The 20,701-nt window shown below is 33.5% G+C and overlaps 3 protein-coding genes across 6 annotated transcripts; 1 reads left to right on the forward strand and 2 right to left on the reverse strand.

The window, feature by feature from the left end:
• Nucleotides 1-1,355: 1,355 nt before the first annotated feature.
• On the reverse strand, nucleotides 1,356-7,214 carry LOC133673042 (GATA transcription factor 19-like). Of its 3 annotated transcripts, none has more exons than XM_062093649.1 (11): nucleotides 6,806-7,212; nucleotides 5,281-5,367; nucleotides 5,056-5,189; nucleotides 4,724-4,825; nucleotides 4,482-4,596; nucleotides 3,922-3,981; nucleotides 3,653-3,718; nucleotides 3,376-3,441; nucleotides 2,804-2,884; nucleotides 1,874-1,951; nucleotides 1,356-1,769 (listed from the first exon to the last, which is right to left on the reverse strand). In XM_062093649.1, the coding sequence occupies exons 1-11, from the start codon at nucleotides 7,121-7,123 to the stop codon at nucleotides 1,752-1,754; spliced, it is 1,125 nt and encodes a 374-aa protein (XP_061949633.1). In that variant the 5' UTR covers nucleotides 7,124-7,212; the 3' UTR covers nucleotides 1,356-1,751. The 3 variants fall into 3 exon arrangements, with proteins under 3 accessions (XP_061949633.1, XP_061949632.1, XP_061949634.1); XM_062093648.1 differs by having other exon boundaries at nucleotides 1,356-1,756; nucleotides 6,806-7,210; XM_062093650.1 differs by lacking the exon at nucleotides 3,653-3,718 and having other exon boundaries at nucleotides 1,356-1,756; nucleotides 6,806-7,214.
• Nucleotides 7,215-10,146: 2,932 nt separating this feature from the next.
• LOC133673043 (GATA transcription factor 24-like) lies at nucleotides 10,147-13,224 on the reverse strand. 2 transcript variants are annotated; one of them, XM_062093651.1, is made up of 7 exons: nucleotides 12,649-13,220; nucleotides 12,035-12,130; nucleotides 11,821-11,960; nucleotides 11,497-11,619; nucleotides 11,271-11,376; nucleotides 10,639-10,710; nucleotides 10,147-10,464 (listed from the first exon to the last, which is right to left on the reverse strand). In XM_062093651.1, the coding sequence occupies exons 1-7, from the start codon at nucleotides 12,970-12,972 to the stop codon at nucleotides 10,369-10,371; spliced, it is 957 nt and encodes a 318-aa protein (XP_061949635.1). In that variant the 5' UTR covers nucleotides 12,973-13,220; the 3' UTR covers nucleotides 10,147-10,368. The 2 variants fall into 2 exon arrangements, with proteins under 2 accessions (XP_061949635.1, XP_061949636.1); XM_062093652.1 differs by lacking the exons at nucleotides 10,147-10,464; nucleotides 10,639-10,710 and adding an exon at nucleotides 10,717-11,095 and having other exon boundaries at nucleotides 12,649-13,224.
• A 2,576-nt stretch (nucleotides 13,225-15,800) lies between these two features.
• On the forward strand, nucleotides 15,801-17,674 carry LOC133673157 (costars family protein). The gene is made up of 2 exons (XM_062093833.1): nucleotides 15,801-15,992; nucleotides 17,366-17,674. The coding sequence occupies exons 1-2, from the start codon at nucleotides 15,912-15,914 to the stop codon at nucleotides 17,573-17,575; spliced, it is 291 nt and encodes a 96-aa protein (XP_061949817.1). The 5' UTR covers nucleotides 15,801-15,911; the 3' UTR covers nucleotides 17,576-17,674.
• Nucleotides 17,675-20,701: the final 3,027 nt, after the last annotated feature.

A 20,701-nucleotide genomic window follows, 5' to 3' on the forward strand; every position in this document is an offset into this window, starting at 1 on the left:
TGTTTCCATATAGAATACGAGGATAAATTCAAGAATAGATGAGAGTGATATAATAAAGCTACACATATAAATATTTAAAAATTAATTAATTGTATTATATATATATTAAAGATTATCTCACTCAATCAGAAAATAAAAACAAAAGATAACGGATGCAAAACTAAAAATTACTGAAAATCATTAGAAGAAATGTTAGCAGAACATATAACAAATAGAGAAAATACTAAAAAACAATTTGAAGCAAATTAATATAAAAGATTAAAAACTCTAGTTTAGAGATCAAAACGTAAATATTATGTTGAACTCTTTTACTTGATTGATTTCGAACATAACTCAAATTGATTAAACCTAACAGGCCTAATAAAACTCTATTGACGGGTCGACCAGTCGACCAGAATGACCAACCGATCAATCGTTATCATAGGCCAACCGGTTAGCCAAACGGCCGGCCGGCAGGCAAAAACCAGCCAACCGATTGGCTGGTTCAACCAACCAGTTGATCGAGATTTTCAAAATCTTGATTTATCAGTTTTCAAAACTACAGATTATATAATTTGTTCTTCAATAACTTATAATTTCAATCATCTAATCAGTTTTTTTTCAGTCAACTAACATCCTAATGCTTCAATTAAATTTCTTGAATCATTTAATCATTTATTTAAAGCAAAACCCTTAACTTTTGTTTAATTTTTCCATAAACAAACCATAATAAAAAATAACTTGATAGAGAGAAAATCACTTATTATTTCCATCTTTCCTGAACCAACAACTTAAATTAAAGAAAAAAAACTAAAATCCCTTTGCGTTTTTAAGGAGGAGGTGAGGAGGTCACGACAGAGAGGAAAATAAATTTGTCTTGAAACCTTTTCTTTACATACTTGGATAAGTTGGGTTGGGTTTTGGGCTGAACCTTGAGTTTAGATTCGACAAAGAATATCTTTGCTAAACACCGAAAACTCTCCGACGTCAATAGGGTCCTTTCTTTTGTTCAAACCGGAGAATCCTGCTATAAGAAACTCAGGAACAGGGAGATACATTAGCGTGGTGTCCTCCTGTTGTTCAAACCGATGCGTGCAGCTATAGGAAACTCAGGAACACTTTACTTGACCAATGCTATGCAATCAACTTTATTTGATAGAACAACTTCAATTGAATTTTTGCACCTATCTTTTTATATTCTTGTTGTCTTTATAAACCTAACGAAAAGGGCAGAAAATCCCAACAAGATATGACTCAAAATTGCTCAAAATTGAAAGTACAAACATGAGGGTTTTTTTTTTCCTTTACAGTTCCTAAATCTCCAATTGGAGAAATGAGTAGTCCATCTATACATGAAAACACTCATCATAACACCGTGAACAAACGACATTAACCTATTTACTTCCTTGCACTTCATAACCAGATCAGCTCAATGCTTCATGAAGGCAAGCAGGCCTTACCACAACGCATTTCCATTCGATTAGTTACATCCTTACAATAGAACAAAATGAGGGTAAACACGGGAAAAGGAGAACAGTAATCACATTATACATTGAACAAAAGTGTCAAGAGAATGCCCAGCAACTTTCAAATACAAGTAAAGTTTGTCTATAAACAAAAATCATCTCTAGACATCTGATGTTAGTATAAACCAGAATTGCATCTTCATCCCTGGAAAGAAACCGGATGCTCTTAGAAAGGATTAACAAGGAAGGCAGATAGCATGGTCTTAGGTTCCAGGCCACTCGGTCCCTGTACTGGAATCCTCAATGTCAACCTGTAAGTTTGTACTGTGAACTTGGAGAAGTAACTAAGATTTACATGCTTATAACCCAGCTGAAGTATAGAGTTAGTCTACAATATGCTTGATGCCAAGTCACTAAAAAACCACTACCTGATCATCAAAATGCTCCGGGATTTCAAATTCTGAACCTGAAACGTCACCAAGCTCATCCAAAGTGTTCTCAAAGTCCTGGTACATGTCACACATTGCAACAATAAAGAGTGTTCATGCCGCTAAGCTTCTTTGGAATGCTGTGAAACATATATAAAGCAATGCAAGATTTGATCTGTCACATCATTCACTTCTAAGCAGCTTCCCCTCTATTATGAATTGAACATGCTTACAAGCATACGTACTTACTGGGTAACTGGTGCTTGTTTAAGCATAAAATAGATCGACTTTATTTATTTACTTTCTAAAATTTTGCGAGTGTAAAACCCTCATCTTAGTAATCTATACTCTATCTTCCTGAAATCATCATCTAAGTAATCTATACTCTTATCTTCCTGAAATCAGGGACGGGACCCAAAGGTTGCACTTTCCTCAAGTAACACAATTCAGTAGGTCTAGAAGAATTGGGAATATTAAAGTAATCAGCACAGCGTATGACCAGTATATAAATATCTGAACAATTTTTGGAACAAGTATCAGAAAAAGTAGAGCTGCTAGGACACTTGACCAACTGGGGAACTCAATCAAAAACACCACTTAACAAATAAGAACTTTCCCAAAAATACACTGACAATCATGAATTCAACCTATCTTAATTTTATAGTCCATTTATGATCATTTATCTTTTTGAGTGAAGTCAGACCGATACAGTAAAATATATTATTTTACCAACTTTACCCTTGCCCTTTAAGGGTGTGGGATTGTTACATAACATTAATTATGTGCATGGTCACAAAGGGAAATCAATGATAAAACTTTTGATGTTTTGATAGAAAACAATTTGGGAAATCCTGTCAGGCAGAAGTACAAAGGGTTTTTAGGGGGATAGTCATTGAAATTTTGAGATGCATATTTCAGCAATCTTATTACCTCATCATCAAGGTTCATTGATGAATTTTCCACGCGCATGGGCAAGGGATCAGGAGCAGTCTCATCAGTTTCTAGCAAATCCTGCACATAAGAATTGTGAATATGATAATCAAAACAAAAGGTTTGTGCAATTACTTAATTAACAAAACCAAAAGACAAAAATTAAAACCAAAACTCTTGAATTGGGGACTTTACTGAAATGCTATGTAATTACTACCATAAAGCTTCAGTAAAAGGAACATAAAGTTTCCAACGAAAAGCAACCAGCTCATTACCCATTTAAGCATGTGACCTCCTAAGTCCAATTGTCTGATTCAAATAAAATGGTTAGAAAAGTATTACAGCTTACTAGGACAAGGTGTTTTGGAAGGAAAAAAGAGGCATGGCAACTCCTAAAGCCAAATGAGAGATGAGCTATTCGCAGGTTCACAGGAGTAGTTGTGTTACAGGAACAATGATTTTGACATATCTAATATGGCATGTAGAATCCAGCATCAATATGCCTGCTTCTAAAATATAACATCATCCAATAGTTGATAAATATTTCTCGTAAATCAACCAAAATGACTTACCTGTTCATTTGGCCTCAGAGAGTTTTCAGAATCTAATGGCACAGGCTTACTCTCTTCTTGGCTCTCCTGATCATTGAAAAAGGCAGGATCCATCAGAATAATGTACAAAAGATAAAAGTTGAAAGGTGTTCATGGATCAACGAGTGTCTTCTGATTATGGAACTATTCGTGTAGGTTATGGCCAAATAAAAAGTGGCAGTCTAAGCAATCTAGTAATTTATTGCATTTCAGATATGTTGCTTCAGATAGCTGTGTCTCACAGATATAACAATCATACCGCTTCATCAGGGTTGGCAAAAGGATTTTCTCGTTCTATGGTTGAAGGCTTAAAATCAGGAGTTACCTGCAAAAACAACAGAGTTATCACTCCAAATAGGAATTTCTAGTTGGAAAAGAAATACATGACTCCACAAAACAACCAATAAGGATAATCATATTGCTTAATCAACAATCCACTTAGAAAGAAATAAAGCACAAAATTAGTATTGATTCATACTGGTAGCAAATGTTGTTCTTAAAGCAAATTCAGTTGGAAAAGATACACACCGGTTCATTTTGATTGAAGGAAATTTGTCGCCCCCCTTTGTTAAGATCTCTCAGAGTTCCCTTCAAGACAAAACACATGGAAAAATGAAAACTGGACTAGAAGTAGAATCAGCGGTTCAAAAATTATAATGCTTGTAAATGCCAGGATAGCAAGATATGGAATAACTAAAATATATCTTGATGCTTAGGACATGCAAAGAAAATGGTAAGCTCTAATCCATGACCTAGTTATATCTAAACAAACATAAGTATCCATGAGAAGACATGTTGTGGATACAAAACATAGATATTGACATTTATCATGTAAGATACAAGATCACAAGTTCATAATTATGAGTAATTGAGCACCTGGATAAACAAACGATAAAATTGATAGTCTAAAAAAATAACACAGACATATCCAATTTGCACATTATATATAATATAGAGAAATTATGTTTCCACTAAAAAAGGAGGCTCGTAAACTGGACCAGTGACAATCAAAAACATATAAAACTGCTGAATCAACATTGTTAACTGTATAACCAAATCAACAGATTTTCCAACATTGTGATGCCTACCTTATTTGCCCACATAAGGCCACAAGCATTACATAGAGTTCTTGGACCAGCTGGTCCCCGGCGCATTGCTGGAGTATCCTTTGCACTAATGCCACAGTGTTGACATCTAAGCAAACTAAAGAAAAATGCAGAAACTAGTTACCGCAATAGACCAGGCACCATGTAATCCTTATGAAAATAAAACACATATTTCAAAGCATGCTTTATGAAATTATATAAGGGAATGATAAGCTTTGACTCACTCAAATTCAGGATTACGCATGCCATTGCTTGGTTCCCAGTTGCCAGAATCTGTGCCATAACAATTGTTCAATGACGCAAACTGTCCTCTCTTACGATGCATCCTGGAAGAAACATCAGATGCATGGGTTCACCACATATGCAGGGGTTCGTATTTGTGTTCCTCGGAACCCATTTATTGTCCTTGTAAGATTGTTGTAATATGGCCCAGAAAACAGGGCTCTTATTGTTTATTCAATTCACTTTCAACAAGAGGGTATATTTAATGAAATCAATTCATGCATAAAAGTCTCCACATGTCCTATGATAGAGCACATCAAAATTTAGAACCTACTTCTGAGCAACCTCTTTCCGGCAGGTATACCGAACTTTCTTTTCAAAGCATCTCTCCTTCCGCTTTTCACGGAACCTTACCAGGGAGGCAACTCTTCGTGAATGTTTCAAGCCCTGTGAGGCATCACCTGCATTCTGGGACATGTAGTTAGAAAGCATTAAAATATACAGAAAAAAGACAGCAAACAATTCAAACAGAGCAGCCTGCTGGTGACACAAGAAATACCCTGGCATTCTGTTGAAGCAGATATTCCGAGCTTGGCACAATAGTGGATGTCTCAGGTTCTCCCAAAAGAAACAACACTGCTTGCACCTGTCACAAGCAATCCAGAAAATCAAGGCAAGAGAAGATGCCCAAAGGGAAAATTAGATACAGCTTAGAAACATTTCTCTATGCAAGGGAACAACAAGCACAAAGTTAAAAAGACCATGAGAACAGATTCATATGGCAGACACTAATAACAAGTAGCTTATACCCCATATACTTAAAAAACAGACTCAATGTCAACAATTGAGTGCATGTCGTAGAAGTCAGTCCACCAGCCACTCTGACATTCTTTGTTTTGATGGCAACAGCATTTAGAGAAACCAACTGAAAAGTATATGAAACTCTAGCAGTTGGGATGTATACAGAAAGAGAAAAAATAAAAACAAAGTAAAACCTTGAAGGCATGTGATGAAGTAAAAGACAAACAGTTAAAGCACAAAATGCATTTCTCAATTTCCAAGCCTCAACCATGAATGTAGTGTTCAGCATCATCATATGATTTTCATGATCAATTGCATTATCAAAAAGAAATGAAATGAACGGAAACAGGATCCACAATCTAGAAAGTACCAACAAACGCAAATAATTTGCAAAGTAGCATTCATGCTCATATAACCAATAATACAAGAACTCGATAAGATCATCATTATACATCCTCCCAAAGCACATAATCATTCTAACAGCAAAACAATCACCAAACTTAAAACTTTTCCTATACTACTGACTCAAGAGAGTAACAACCACAACACTCAAAGCTGATATCCCATTCGTGTGTGAGAACTGAGAACCACAAACACCCAGTCAATTGATGGTAAAACATAGTATGACTCTCCATGGAACATGCTCCATTAGAGCTTTCAACGATTTAAAAAAAAATGCATAAAGGGGATTAACACAGCTATATTACACTTTTCTTGCAAGCTTAACACAGCCACTTAAAACTGAATTCCCCACTGTTCCATAATTCAAACCAAACTATCAAGTAGCAAACACCAGAAACTCAACTTTTTGTTTCCTCCGATCCAATCCACTTCCTCAGCAAATAAACAGATTCATAAATTTTAAACTGCAACAGCAACAAATTTAATTTTTCTATAAGCTAAAACATCAAAACTGAAATTCCCACTGATCCATAAACCAATTTTCCAGGACAAAAACCAACAACAACACCGAGAGAAACTATTCTTCGGTTTTCCCTTTTTATTCATTTTCTCAGCGAACAAAGAAACACACCAAGAAAAACCCAAAAATTCAAACCTTCCTTCCCCTGTTTTCCTCGCTTTCTTCCACTAAACAAATTGAAACATCAGCTAACATACCCCAAAAAAATCAAAACCCATTTCAATGTATAAAAAAACCCACATAGAAAACAAGTCAAACAATCAAAAAATCAATCTGAATCAATCAACCAACACAAGCATCCATAATAAAAAAACATGTAGAGGTAGACAGAAAAGGAGAGGTTAAGCATCACAAAACTTACTTTAGAAGGAGTAACAGCAGGGAAAACATAGACTTCTCCTTCGAAAGCAATGGTAAGCTCACTTGTTCTTGTTGATTCAAACACGCCATCATTCCCATTACTAATAACAACACCATTAATATTGTTGTTGGCACTAAATTGCCCCACTTCTTCTTCTACTCCTACTCCATTAATCATCTCCATCATCCCATCATCAAAACCATATCCATAATCAAAATCACCACCCTCGATCTGCATCACTCTTCGATTATGATAATCCCTACCCTTCCTTACTCTCTTTTGCCTTTGATGATTCACCATCTCCATTTTCTTTACCATCCCCACTAAAATAAAGCCCCCCTCTCCCTCCCTCTCTTTATGAATAGAAATTTGTAGCTATGAAATAGTAAACTAGCTAGTAGCTACTGCTAGCTACTACGAGGAAGCAAAGAAAACTATTTTCTTTATTACAAATACATTTTTTATTGCTTTTTATTTTTTCACTCTTGAGTTTTCTTTGGAACTATACAAATCAGTCCCTCAGTTATTATAGATGTTTCAGATTAGTTGTCATATTACAGTTTATTGTGCTTTTTACCATCAAACCATTGGTTTTTATAATATTATTCTATTAGGGCTTGATAGAAAGTTTTTTTACTCTAATGGCAGTTTTATAAATGTTTGGTAATACATATTTGATTTTCTTCAAAACATGCTGTAACCGTGTTTTTATTGTAAAATTTGAGTTTTTTTTAATTATTTTTTTAGTGTTTTTCAATTGATTTGATATGCGATATCAAAATAAATCTTAAAAAATATATTATTTTAAAGTATTTTCAAATAAAAAAATTTAAACAACCAGAAAAAAAAAATATTTTTACAAAAACACCCTACACCATATTAACAAACACACTAATGTAGTCATTTTTATTATATAAAACAGAATTTAACTGAATATTTATTTATAATTTGACTTTTATTTTTATAATCCAAAACCTAACCATCATTTTATATACCTAAATCTAGTGAATATAATTTATTTATTTATTATTTTTTTCTGAAATTTTCTAGGGGACTTGGTTGTTATATTAGTGGTGTTTGGATAGGAGAATTGCTACATTTGTACATTGGGAAACTGATTTGAGATCCGTAACATTGTTTGGGGACGGATTTGTAGTTATCCTTTTTCTGTAGTTTTTTTTTTCCTCTTTTGTCAACAGATCAGAGAGATAATATCAGGGCCGTTAATAGGAGGGGCCCGGGCAATAGAAGAAGAGGACGTGTGTCACGTAATTTTTCAAGAACAATCTCCACGATGAATCACCGTCCATTTACTCAACGAAGCTTACTTTATAAAAATAAATAGATATAAATAAAAGAAAAATTCATAAATTTTATTTTTTTATTTTTAGCTTGAGTACCATAAATTTATTTATATTTTGACAGAAATACATAACAATAATCGAATATTTTTCTTTATTTAAAATGTGTTTTATTGAGTAACTAGTATTGAAATTTTTTTATATTTAAACGGCATACATAATAATAATTTTTAGATTTTTTTAAGTAATCTTTCTTTTTATAAATAAGAGAATATATTTTTCCTTAAGCTAGTTTAATGTTTAGTCATCTCTAAAGGCTTCAAAGTTTAAAAACAAAGGGAGTTTTTTAAAAAGAAAATTATATAAAAAATTTAGAACTCAATTGAAAGAAATACAAGGTGAAAATAGCTTAAAAATACCTTTATTGTTAATGCTATATATATATATATTATTGTCACATTTAAAAGACAATTTTTGAGGTATCATGTACCGAGATTTAAATTAAATTTTTCCTTTTTTATTTTTCTTTTTCTTTTTAATAACTTAATTTTTGGTATTAGAATAGCAATAGAATCGTGATTAAAAAAAATAGAATAAGATGATATGATATCAAAATAAATGCAAGGCATCGTAGGCAATGCTTAGTTTTACGCGGAGGCAGAATCCTTGTGTGTATAACATAACATACAAGATGGACTTGGTGTAATTTTTTTGTTCGAGTCAATAAAAGGTTCCTATAATCTGCTGTGTGTGGGTTGGGTGAATTTTGTTGTTGACTTTTATTTGTGTTATTTTGCTTGCTTACACATTGTGCATAGTATCTTGAGTTTATGGGATAAATTTATTGTAAACAAAATACGAGTAAATTAATAAAAAAATATATTAAATTTAACGGGATTAGACGACCACACGAGATCTATTTTCAAAATGAAAAATTGACCTCGTGGCAATCAGTATATATATAAAATATCTTTATGATTTGTTGTTTTTTTACATTCAACAAATTCATGTAAAAAGATATTTTTATTTAAATAAATTAATAAATTGTTTTAAAAACTAATGGACCCATGTCTATCTCTAAAAGACATTTGAATAATATATTAAAAAATAAATATATTTGACTATATTCATACATCAACATAAAACAAAACACTAGATAATTTAATATGTGGTTCCATGACATGATAAAATATAGTGTTCTTGAGTTGGTAACTCTGTCGAGTCAACAAAAATTGATGCATGCATGCATCACTTTTTTACCCAAAGTTTCAAAATTCTCTCATCAGCCACAGCATTCAATCACATCTTATATAATGTTCTCCAACTTTTAGTCAGGTGCGACCGTATCTCACCACTAATGAAAAGCTATTTTAAAATCGTTTTTTTTTTAAATTAAGTCTCAATTAATACATAAATTGAATTAAAAATAAAAAACTTGATATGGGAATTTTTTTTTTTTTTTTTTTGATGCAGGCGAAGAGGTAGAGAACAAACTCTCGTTGAAGAAGAATGAAAGGGGGAACGTAAAACATAAACTTCTCTATAATCTATAGAGAGACATCGCATCATAAGCAGACAAGGCTCCTTAAAGTCTGGCTTATCAAAAGTAAAACATGGCCCTTAAACTCCGGATGCTATCAATCAGAGTCCCTACCACATAACAATATTGCAGCTGACGCTTGAATTGTAAACTTCAACTAATAAACAATGTTAGAAGGCTGATTGCAGTCAAATGCCTAGATTAAGTTCAGCCAAAAATGAAAAAGAAATTGGTACCATTGGTCAAATTGCTAGGAACGCAAGAGCCCTGATTTGGACCCTCCTCCAGAAAAAAAACTGGATTTGAATTCGTCCTTTCCAATTTCCTTACACAGGTTGATTACTCTGCAAGCTACATCCATCCTGCAAAAATTTGTGATGTCCTCTTCTTGTTGGAAGACGAATACAAGGAATATTTCCTGCTTGTTCTCAATGCACATGTTTTGAAATGAACCAAGAATGACATTTCTAAATTGATCTTCGAACTTCATTTACAAGATCTCAACTCAATTAATGCCTCCATTCCAATTTATTTGGGGTTGCCTACAAACTTGCAGGTTACAACTATAGCACGTTAAAAAACAATCTGTACATATGACAAAGGTGCTGAATCATTTGTACAATTGGTCTGAGCGTAGGTGAATGTTATTTCACAAGTTATTGGGCTGTTTGGCATCTGTTTTCTAACAGAAAATGCCAATCGCTTCAAGAGAAACAAATATCTCATGTTTCAGTAGCCAAAGTGGAGTTATCACCATTAGGCGAGACTATGTCTGCAGCCGCAGTTATGGCATCAGAATTGTTAGCTTCACCATTAACCTTCAAAGGAAACATAACATCCAGCATGAGTGACACGGAATATGTAGCAACCAGCAACGATAAAAAATGGAATACAAAAATACAAGATTTGCTTCAAAGAATATCTCGCCCCCACACGATAACAAAAAAGGACTTCAATGAATGAGAAAGTGCATATTTTCCAAAGGCATGCACCTGTGCAGCTGTCTTCATAGAAGATTGCTGAATACTCATGATTGGAAGCTTTGAAATGTTTCTTAAAACACCCTGCAAAACCCACACTTCCCAAGTGAGATGACATCAATAACTACTGCCCATTATTTTTTAAAGTCAGTTGCCATGCCTTTACATGAATGGTTTATGAATTCAAGATTGTATTGGAGTCCATCAAGGAGGAGTAATTCAAGATTGTATGGAGTCCATCAAGGAGGAGTAAATAAGATGTTGAGCATCAATTTACCCAGATCATCAGGCATGAAACCCGATCAGTCAGATACCCGAATCTAACACTTTAACCTAGACTTTAGGGTAAGCTGATAACAGCATGAGAAAGAGACATGGTACCCAGGACGCAGTATTCATTGTAACTTGGCCAAAAAGAGATGTCAAAAAAGGCAAAAGGCAGGCCAGAAACTTGATAAATGACAATAACCTGCATGGATAACCTGACATAAATGCCCATGAACACATTTTATGTAGTTTTATGATAAAATCGAGGCCAAATATATCACATAAATTAAACAAGGGTGCAGTAACTGCAATCAACATGGCTCAACCTGCAGTAAGTTCACAAATTAATGTAAGAGGACACCAAGAAATTTACACACCTTGTTGGCCCACTTGAGTCCACATGCATTACAAAGAGTTCTTGGACCACTTGGACCACGACGCATCATTGGAGTGGACTTTGAGCTGATTCCGCAATGAGTACATCTGCGCAAAGCATCGGGCAAAAAAGTCTATTCTCACACAGTATTTTCACCATTTTTATGGAAATGACACAATGTTAAAGAAAAGGATTCTTGTAGATTAAAGGAAAGAATCAAGACTCACAAAGTTTCCAGCATGCTCTCATCTTGTCCAGAACCCTGCATTCCACTGCAGCCAGATGAAGCCAAGCCCCCTTCATCAGAATTAGCCTTGGATGAAGTAAACTGACCCTTCTTACGCTGCATCCTGACAGTGACTAATATATTAGAAGAAAGATATAATGGCAAACACTTGAGAAACCTCACCAAGCAAGTAAATAAAATTACAGAGAGAGATAGAGCTTCAGGTGGTGTCTGATTCCACATTTAACTTCAAGTGATGATTTCCATTAAAACCAGACGAGTCTCTCCTATAAGGCATGGAATCAGAAAAGCATGCTGATAATACCTGAGAGCAACTTCCTTCCGCACAGTGTAACGAATTTTCTTGTCAAAGCACCGCTCTTTTCTCTTCTCCCTGAACCGGCTTAATGAAGCAGCTCTGTGAGGTTGAATTGACCTTCCAGTTCCAGACAAGTCATAGATGCCCTAGGTGACATGAAGGTAAGGATAAAGCAGCACCGCATCAATAAATATATAAAATGGATTGCAAGAGGACTTACATGATTGGGCGTCCTTTGGTTAATAGGGGCAGTCCCCATGGCGGGAATGCCAGAAGGGATTTCATAGCCACCCAAAAGCAACAACACTGCCTGCACCTGTAAAAATCATCCACATTTTAACCCTGAATTACATGTCCAGTTTGTTTTCATTGACAAATCAACTACAAAGTCAACATATATTAAATTTCATAAATATTAATTGGCAAACACACTACTCCTATTCTGCAGTCACAGAAGCACTAGAGTAAACTACTTGAATGTTCACACTACATTTCAACCCCGAACACTGAAACACATTAATACAGAATATGAAAGCCTTTGTAAACTTAAAACCCTATCATGGCTGAAGCCTGATTTAGAAAACAAAATTTAAAGATACCGATTTGATTTCACATCAATACAAAAAACAAAAAGATCACAAATTTCACAAAACCAGACCTTCTCACGTAAACTAAGCATCAAACCCATAATACAAGAACCCCCAAAATTCACCTATTCCAACCAAAACCAAATCAGAGGTAACAAAAGTAACCAAAACCCAGATACTAAATCCAACCAAAAAACAAAACCGAAATCTTATTTGGAGAATTAAATTCAAAAACACAAGGACTAACCTTGTCAGGAGCGACAGCATCAAAAACATAAACTTCACCCTGAAAAGACAGAGTGAGTTGGTCATTGTTTGCAGTCACTAAACCATAATCAGCCCCACCACCACCATTAGCACCAACATACATATCACTTGCTGCTACAGCCTCCCCAACAACACCACTACAACCACCATCTTCAAATTGAATGCTGTTGGTGTTATCTATTGACTCCTCTCCTCCACCAGCAATATTATTGTTATCCCCATCCTCCTCATCTACCAATTGGGCTTCTATATGATTCATTGGTACTGGCACTGCTGCTGCTGCTTGCCCATTGGAATTAGGCATCTTTTTTGCATTTAATGGTGGTTTAAGAAAAAACGCCAACAAAATAGGGCTTCTAAATAAGATTTTCAAAAAGTAAAAACAACCCAATATAGGGAAACTAGAAATCTGTCGAATGATGGGATAAAGTTATGATCTTTAATGGAGAGAAAACCTAGAATTTGGGGATTAAAATTGGGTTCAGCGTGTTTGGATGAAGAGAAGAAAATGCGAGAGGGACAATATGTGAAAGAGATTAGGCCTGGGAAATGGGGCATTGAAATTGTGGTAATTACGGTTTTGTGCCACTATGAACTAGTGGCCACTAGGACAAGAGTGAGTGATTTTAGGGGAGAAAAAATCTTTTCGCCTTTTTTTTTAAAAAAAATATTAGATTATTACTTTTAAAATTTTTTAAAATTTTTTTTTAACTTCAAAATATTAAAACCTTCCACCAACGTAAAAAAATATTTTTTAAAAAAAATAGAAAAACCAAATCTAGTTCCTAATATATAAAACTTTTCACAATTAACTCCCAAAACAAAATACTTTATCAATCAGGTTCGTGATGTTTCACACACATCTCAATTGAGTCCTTATATTAATTTTCTTCGGTCTTTCCATATACTTCAATACTTTATGAATTAAAATCACACTGTTTCGGTAAAAAAAAAATTAAATGAAAAATAACATAAATTTAGAAAATGATCCAAATGAAAATTTATGAAATTCTAGGGCCTAATCGATGAAATGTTTTTCTTCTGGACTTGAATGAGAATAAGTGATATATTAGGTACTACTCACGTGGTTTCCCCTACAAGATAACGAAGAGAGTGGTGATGTTTATCATCAACACCTGTTAAGACATGGAGGTTTAGTGGACTTTAATGACACGCGACAAGAAATGATTGGGTATTGCGTGCTTGCCAAATAAAATATATCTTTGTATCTCTTATCTATTTTATCTTAAATCTTGTAATCCTAATTAAATTATGAAAATATTTGGGAACGCGATGCAAACTGTATTTTTAAAAAATTTAATTTTTTTATTAAAATTTAATATAATTTGTATATTTTGAATCATTTTAATTTACTAATATTAAAAATAATTTTTAAAAAATAAAAAAATATCAATGACATACATTTTGATATAAAAAATTATTTAAAAAATAATTACTACCATACCATCAAATATACTTTATGTGTGCGAGAGAGAAACAAATCCCTCTAATTACATTCCACCCATTCCATGTTGAGTCAATGTCAGGTCAACTAATTTGAAAGTTTACCTTGTAAAGATAGAGGCCATGTAAGACTATTGATATGAGTTAATAAAATAAATTTTAAAAAATTAATATGTAATATTTAAAAAAATATTAAAAAGTCAATAATCAGTTAGGAGTCGGTTCACTGCGTCTCGATTAAGATTGAGTTTAATAACAATAGTTTTTGAAGATATTTAGAAATATAGTTATTATTATTTTTTTCAAAGTGTTTTATACTTAAAAATATATTAAAATAATTTTTTTAATTTATAAAAATCATTATTTAATATCAGCATGTCATAATAATTTAAAATATTAAAAAAATAATTTTTCATAAAATAGTATTTGGAAGGTAATATTGCAAACCAAAATAAATGGTTATATTATCGTAGAGGTTGAAGATTGGAAGAGTAGAAATTGGTTCTGCTCTTTCTATCATCTGAGATTGATGTCTGTGTTGATATTCTGGGTAAGAAGGATTCTTCCTCTTCGTGTTTGGAACGAGCCACCACTTGAGCTTCTTTTTATTTTTTTTTAATTTGATTTTTTTTAATTTTTTGATATGATGTTGTTAAAAATAAATTTTAAAAAATATTATTTAAATATATTTTTAAATAAAAAATATTTGCTCTCTTTCTCTGTATTAAAAACTAAATAAAAAGAGATATTTCTCCTAATTTATTGAATTTTGGGCTTGTTGGATTTTCATTATGAATAAAGTAAATGGGTGCCCAAAAATTCAAGTTAAATATCAATATACTTTTTACGCGAGTTTCGTATCCATCCGAGACATAAGAGAAAGATGTAAAAATATATATATAAATATTGAAAAAATAAAAACAAAAATATAAAATGAATCTGTTTTTCGGATTATTTTGAAGTAAATTACATACTTCTAAAATATAAAATATAATAAGATAGGTCTATTTTTATTTTATAATCTCCTTTTTTTTCATCATCGTGAAATATGATAATTATTGTCTATTTAAAACATTTTATTAAAAGTATAATTTACCACTAACTTTTTTATATATCTAAAAGAAAGGCACACTTTTTTTTATCTATTTTATTAAAAATATAATATTTTATATTTATTTTTGTATATTTTGATTGATTGATCCCTTATATTTTCTTTAAAATAATTAAAAACTATGTGTGTCTGAAATGATTGAGGAACATGCAATGAGCATGTGTAATAATCACTAGCACACTTCTTGTTTTTTTTTTTAATATAAGATGAGATCATATTTTTATATTAAAAAATGATATCACCCCAGCAAAGGGCTTTTTTTTTATATTAATTTTCACACAATTAAAGTATAATTAGATAATTAAATCTTTTGATTAAATCATTTTTTTTATAAAAACAATATAATCTTGTTCCTTTTTAAATAAAATTCTTTGATATTAAATTTATTAGATTTAATTAAATCAACCATGTCACCAATTAATATGCAATATCAATTAAATTTTAATCTAGTTAATAATTCTTCTCGTTCAAGTTAATTGTTTTTATTTTAAAAAGGACATCTTTAATTATACAGCTGGATTGGTCCTTTCATCAAACCAAAAAAGGCTATTTTATGGGGAAGTGTAAAATAAAAGCATAAAGGACATTCCTCCAAATTCCGAAACTTGGACAAGAAACTGCGAGGGGAGAAGATATCTCAAAGGAAAAAAGAAGAGAAGAGAGAAACCATGAATGTTGAAGAAGAGGTTGGAAGACTCAAAGAAGAAATCCAAAGGCTTGGCAAGGTCCAGCCTGATGGCTCCTACAAGGTAAATTTACGTGTACAGTTGCAGACACATCATTTTATTTTTTTTTTATGGAATTTAAGCATATGATTTCTTTGAAAATGCTATGATCCGGATCTCCATGCACTGGATCTGCCATCCATTTTGTTGTTGAGTTTGTTCGTAAAACTTAGATCTAGCTGCTGCTGGTGCTTCTTGTTCTTCCTTCCACGCTGGCTCTTCTGTTCCATTATCATATTTGTACAAGTTGCAGAATGTCAAGGTCAACGGTTTGGTGGTTAAGTTTATGCCCTTCGAAGATTATTTTGAAGGAACCCACAATACAGAGTTTGCAGTTTCTGCAAATTCTTTAGATCTAGTCTCTCTCATCTCTCTACCACTTCAAGACTATGAGTAACTTTAGCATTTCTGATCAAGAACAGCTTTCTTAACAATCTTGGGTCTATTTTTAGCTACTCGAGTCCTTTGAGGGATCCCTTGTCATGCCAGAAGCAGGTTTTCTCCTTAAATAACATGATGTTTTTATCTCGTGGATTGTCACTGGGGTTGATATTCTAGCGACTCTTTGGCTATTCAAATTTTATTGCCTTTTTAGTTTTGAAGATCTAGGATGTTTCGAATCTGATTTTCGAACATTCTGAACTAGTCGAGTACCTGGAAAATGCTCTGTTGCTGATGCATTTCAAGTTTATTGTAGCAGTAGCATGCTCAATATTCAAAAGCATAGCTATTGGAGTTAGAGGGTGACAGGAAAAGGAGAAGATTAAATAAAACTGTCGTATACTCAATATTACAATGTGATACATATCGGAGTTCAACTAATCTGTGATTTCTGCTTGTTTCATAATTACAACTCAGGTATTTGCAAAAGAGAAACTGCCCTAGAGCTGGTCCCCTGCATCCTTGCTCTCTTGCTTTATATGCCTGCTCGTTTTCAACATTACAAAATGCTTCACAAAAACCAAATCAGTTGTCTAAAAAAAGTACACAGTTGGATAATTGCTGCATTATGATTCCTTTCCTGTGTCAATTCTTGAAGATGTTCTCCAGGTCACACAAGTTTGATCATACTCGAGGAAAAACATAATGCATTGCATACAACTCACTAGTTCGGTATTCTCCATTCATCAATCCATACAAGACAAGGTTCAAATTTTTAGTATTAGATATCTTCACTCTGTAATGGACATCACTATCTTTTTTTTCTTCATATACTCAAGGAACTAAATCAACTGATTGCTTGCACAAGTCCGTGTGAACAGGCATGCTCATGAATCTCAAGAAACCAGACCTTGGAAGTTGGAATTTGTATCAACTATTCCTGTAATAAGATCTTGACATATTGTTTTGTTATCATTTTTCCCTACCATAAACTCTCTTTTTTTTTTGCTTTGTAGGTTACTTTTGGTGTGTTGTTCAATGACGATAGGTGTGCAAACATATTTGAGGCATTGGTAGGTACACTAAGAGCGGCAAAGAAGCGTAAATTTCTTACATATGATGGTGAGTTGTTGCTACAAGGAGTCCATGACAATGTGGAAATCATTCTCAAGGCAGCACCCCTCCCAGCATCAGAAGCGGCAGCTGATTCAGTTGTGAAGAATTAAAAGAGTGCGGGGTTTGTATCCAGCAGATCCTTTTGTTGTGACATATATCTTGTTGTATGAATAATATTGTTGTTCTAATTAAGAAATACATTAAATGGACCTCTGTTTGCCTTCATTTACAATAAATTTTTGCATGGAAAGGAGGTGGAAAAGAAAGTACAGAAAAAATAGTGTAAAGTACTTCTCATTTAGCTTGGTAGAGGTATCGCTCGTCTTTCCAAGATCATGAATCTCTTACTTCCATGCATAAAGGAAATTTGAGTTCCAAGCAAGGTGTAAAAGGCTAGATGAATGAATAGAGATGGAGGTGGGATAAAGGAAGTGCTAATCTCATTTGTTTAGACATCCATTTCAGACTTCCATCTATTTATGCGTTTTATTGTTTGCCTAATATTCAGACTTCCATCTACTCCTCTAGCCAAACAACAGAAGGGATGAATTGCTTTCTGCTTTACACTTTTAGAGCAGAGAGAGAATACTTCATATAAGTCTATGTTCATCCTTTCTAATTTTCATCATCTTCATTTTTTCTCCTAGTCAAAGATGGTGTCAACTTGGTCGAAATCTGACCCAAGGATAGCACCTTATTGTATTTATTTTGTTATTTATCTATTTGAGTGATGAAAAGTCAACAAAACCTACAAAAATAGACACCAAGGATGCGCGACTCATCTTTCTCCAAAAAAAAATGGTCACTCACTCATCCATGGAGACAAGAGACAACCAAGGTCACAGTCCTTACTCAATGGAAAAATATCGAACCATATTGCCAAAAGTGATCTTCGAAGAGTTGATATACTCTTTTTCCTCAAAAGCTCCTACTAATTAATAGCATACACCTGAAATATCTGCTATTTTTTTGTTTTTCTATGTACAAAAATCATGACCTCCACGAGGTGCATTGACTGTAAGCTTTTGGGTGTGGCCAGTTCAGATTATAAGAAGCTAAATGCGCTGGGTGCCCTCTTCTTTGTTGTTCATATTTAATCTGCACATTTTTATTTTTTTTGTATACTGAGTTAGGTTCACATGAATTTGAACGTTTAGTTCTTTCTTTCATTGTAATGAATTCATTCTTCATATTTCTTCTCATACCATTGGTGCGGTAGCAACATGCCGTTGACTTATTTAATCATTCCTATGATCTTTGAGCATAAATAAGCTAGGTACTCGAAACAAATAAAGAGGGTCAACAATTACTATCACGAACTTTCTTAACACAGTTTTTTTACCATTGTACATGTTCATTTCTTCTGTTTTTTGGGTAAAATATATATACCAGCTCCATGAACATACATATATGAATGGCCTGAGTATATCCTTTGGATCTCCCTACAGAAAGTTTCTAGTCTGCCACTGTGTCCATGGTTAAGGTGGTTCCATGTATTGAGATGAAGTTGCTATTACAACAAATAAATTGACAACCGAACCAGTTAAGGACTGGATATTTGAAGATTCTGGATTGCACAACAAGGATATGAAATTGATATTACTGCAGGGTAATGTTCTACAATGCAGATACATGTTTCAACCTGTTTGGACATAACATTTGCAGATTCTCAATGACACAATAATGTGCTGTAAAGATATAAAAGGGTTTGTTCTATGATGCATATACAGATTCCATCATTGATTTGTGTCCTCGTGCAAGGAGGTTTCATATTTGGATTCAGGTGCAATCAATTTGAATTGATTGCTCATTACCCAAAGCAACATGAATAAAAAGCATGTTACATTTGACTGACTTAAGAAGCATTTTTTTTTTTTTTTACTTCGGTTTGCATTCATTTACACTACATTTGGGTGGGGAAAGAAAGATGGATGAATAGGAAAAAGAAATCCATCCAGGTCAGAAGAATTGGGAGAGGAAAAGGCATCCGTTTCCCTTTCTCTTTTCAACCTTACATTTCCTAGTCCTCTTTACTTCCAATCACTGCAAAGTTTAGTTCCTATTTTCTTACCAACCAGAAAACTAAAAGAAAAGATTGCTTTCCATTATTTTTTTCCCTCTGGTTTTTAATATCTTGTCATTTCCATCCTCTCCCTTATCCATCCTCCCAACCATAGTATTGGATTCAACCCAAATCTCATCCAAAGCGCACCTTGTCAAGAGTATTCTTGTACAAACTACATATTTTCAGATACAAAAGGAAACTACCATGTTCATTTGACTATGCGTCACATGAACCCCCCAAAAAAAGATGAAGAACCTATAAATTTTATAAATTTTCCTCATCAACCAAAATCCTACGTATCTAAAAGTGTATAGTTTCAACCCTGCAATCCTTCAAAGAGTCAACAGCATCTTCTAAACCCATCTATCCTTTTCATAGGTGCAAAAACCACAAACTTGCAGGCATTTAACTCTATCACTTAAAACTGTCCTAATCCAATTGGGTTTCCACAATTCCTTTACACCAAGCAACCGATAATCCTTCAAGTGTAGTCAACCCAAAAATCCCTCAAAAAGTTGAGAGTTTTAGTTCTCAACTCATCTATCCTTTTTGATACGTGCAAAAGACCTGTCTTTAGGCATTTAACTCTTATCATTTAAAGCTGCCAAAACCAGGAACCAACACTCCTAAGCTCCATGCACCATGTAAGAGTAAATAAATGATTAACAGGTTCAACAATTTCTTTAAACACAAACAAAAAAGAAAAAAAACATTGGGTCTAATAAACATTCTCTTCTTTTGAAGACTCTATATGAACTATTAAGTCCTCCCCTGATTTGAAACAAAGTTTTCAAACTGGATCGTTAACGCTACCTGTCCTAAACTGGAAATTTGCCAGTTCCTGATGGCACAACATAATGGTGTAACACTAAAAATATAAGTGCAGTACGATGTTCTAAAATGCAGATGTATTTTTGTAATTTGTTCTTTTGTGTCCTCATGTAAGGGAGTTTAACCTTCCTGGTCAAGTATTAATCAGTTTATGGGGAGTGTTCTGTTACCCAATGAAACCAGCAACAAGATTATAACAGAAGGTGTGTTCTTTATCATGTTGTACAGATGTTATTGAAGGGACATGTTCCACAATGCTGAGACAAGTTAGTATTTGTTTGTTTGTGACTCATGTCAGTGTAGGTTTTGCCTTCCAATTCAAGTATAAAACTGTTTGAAT

The sequence above is a fragment of the Populus nigra genome, chromosome 14 (assembly GCF_951802175.1).
Source record: "Populus nigra chromosome 14, ddPopNigr1.1, whole genome shotgun sequence".
Taxonomy (NCBI): domain Eukaryota; kingdom Viridiplantae; phylum Streptophyta; class Magnoliopsida; order Malpighiales; family Salicaceae; genus Populus; species Populus nigra.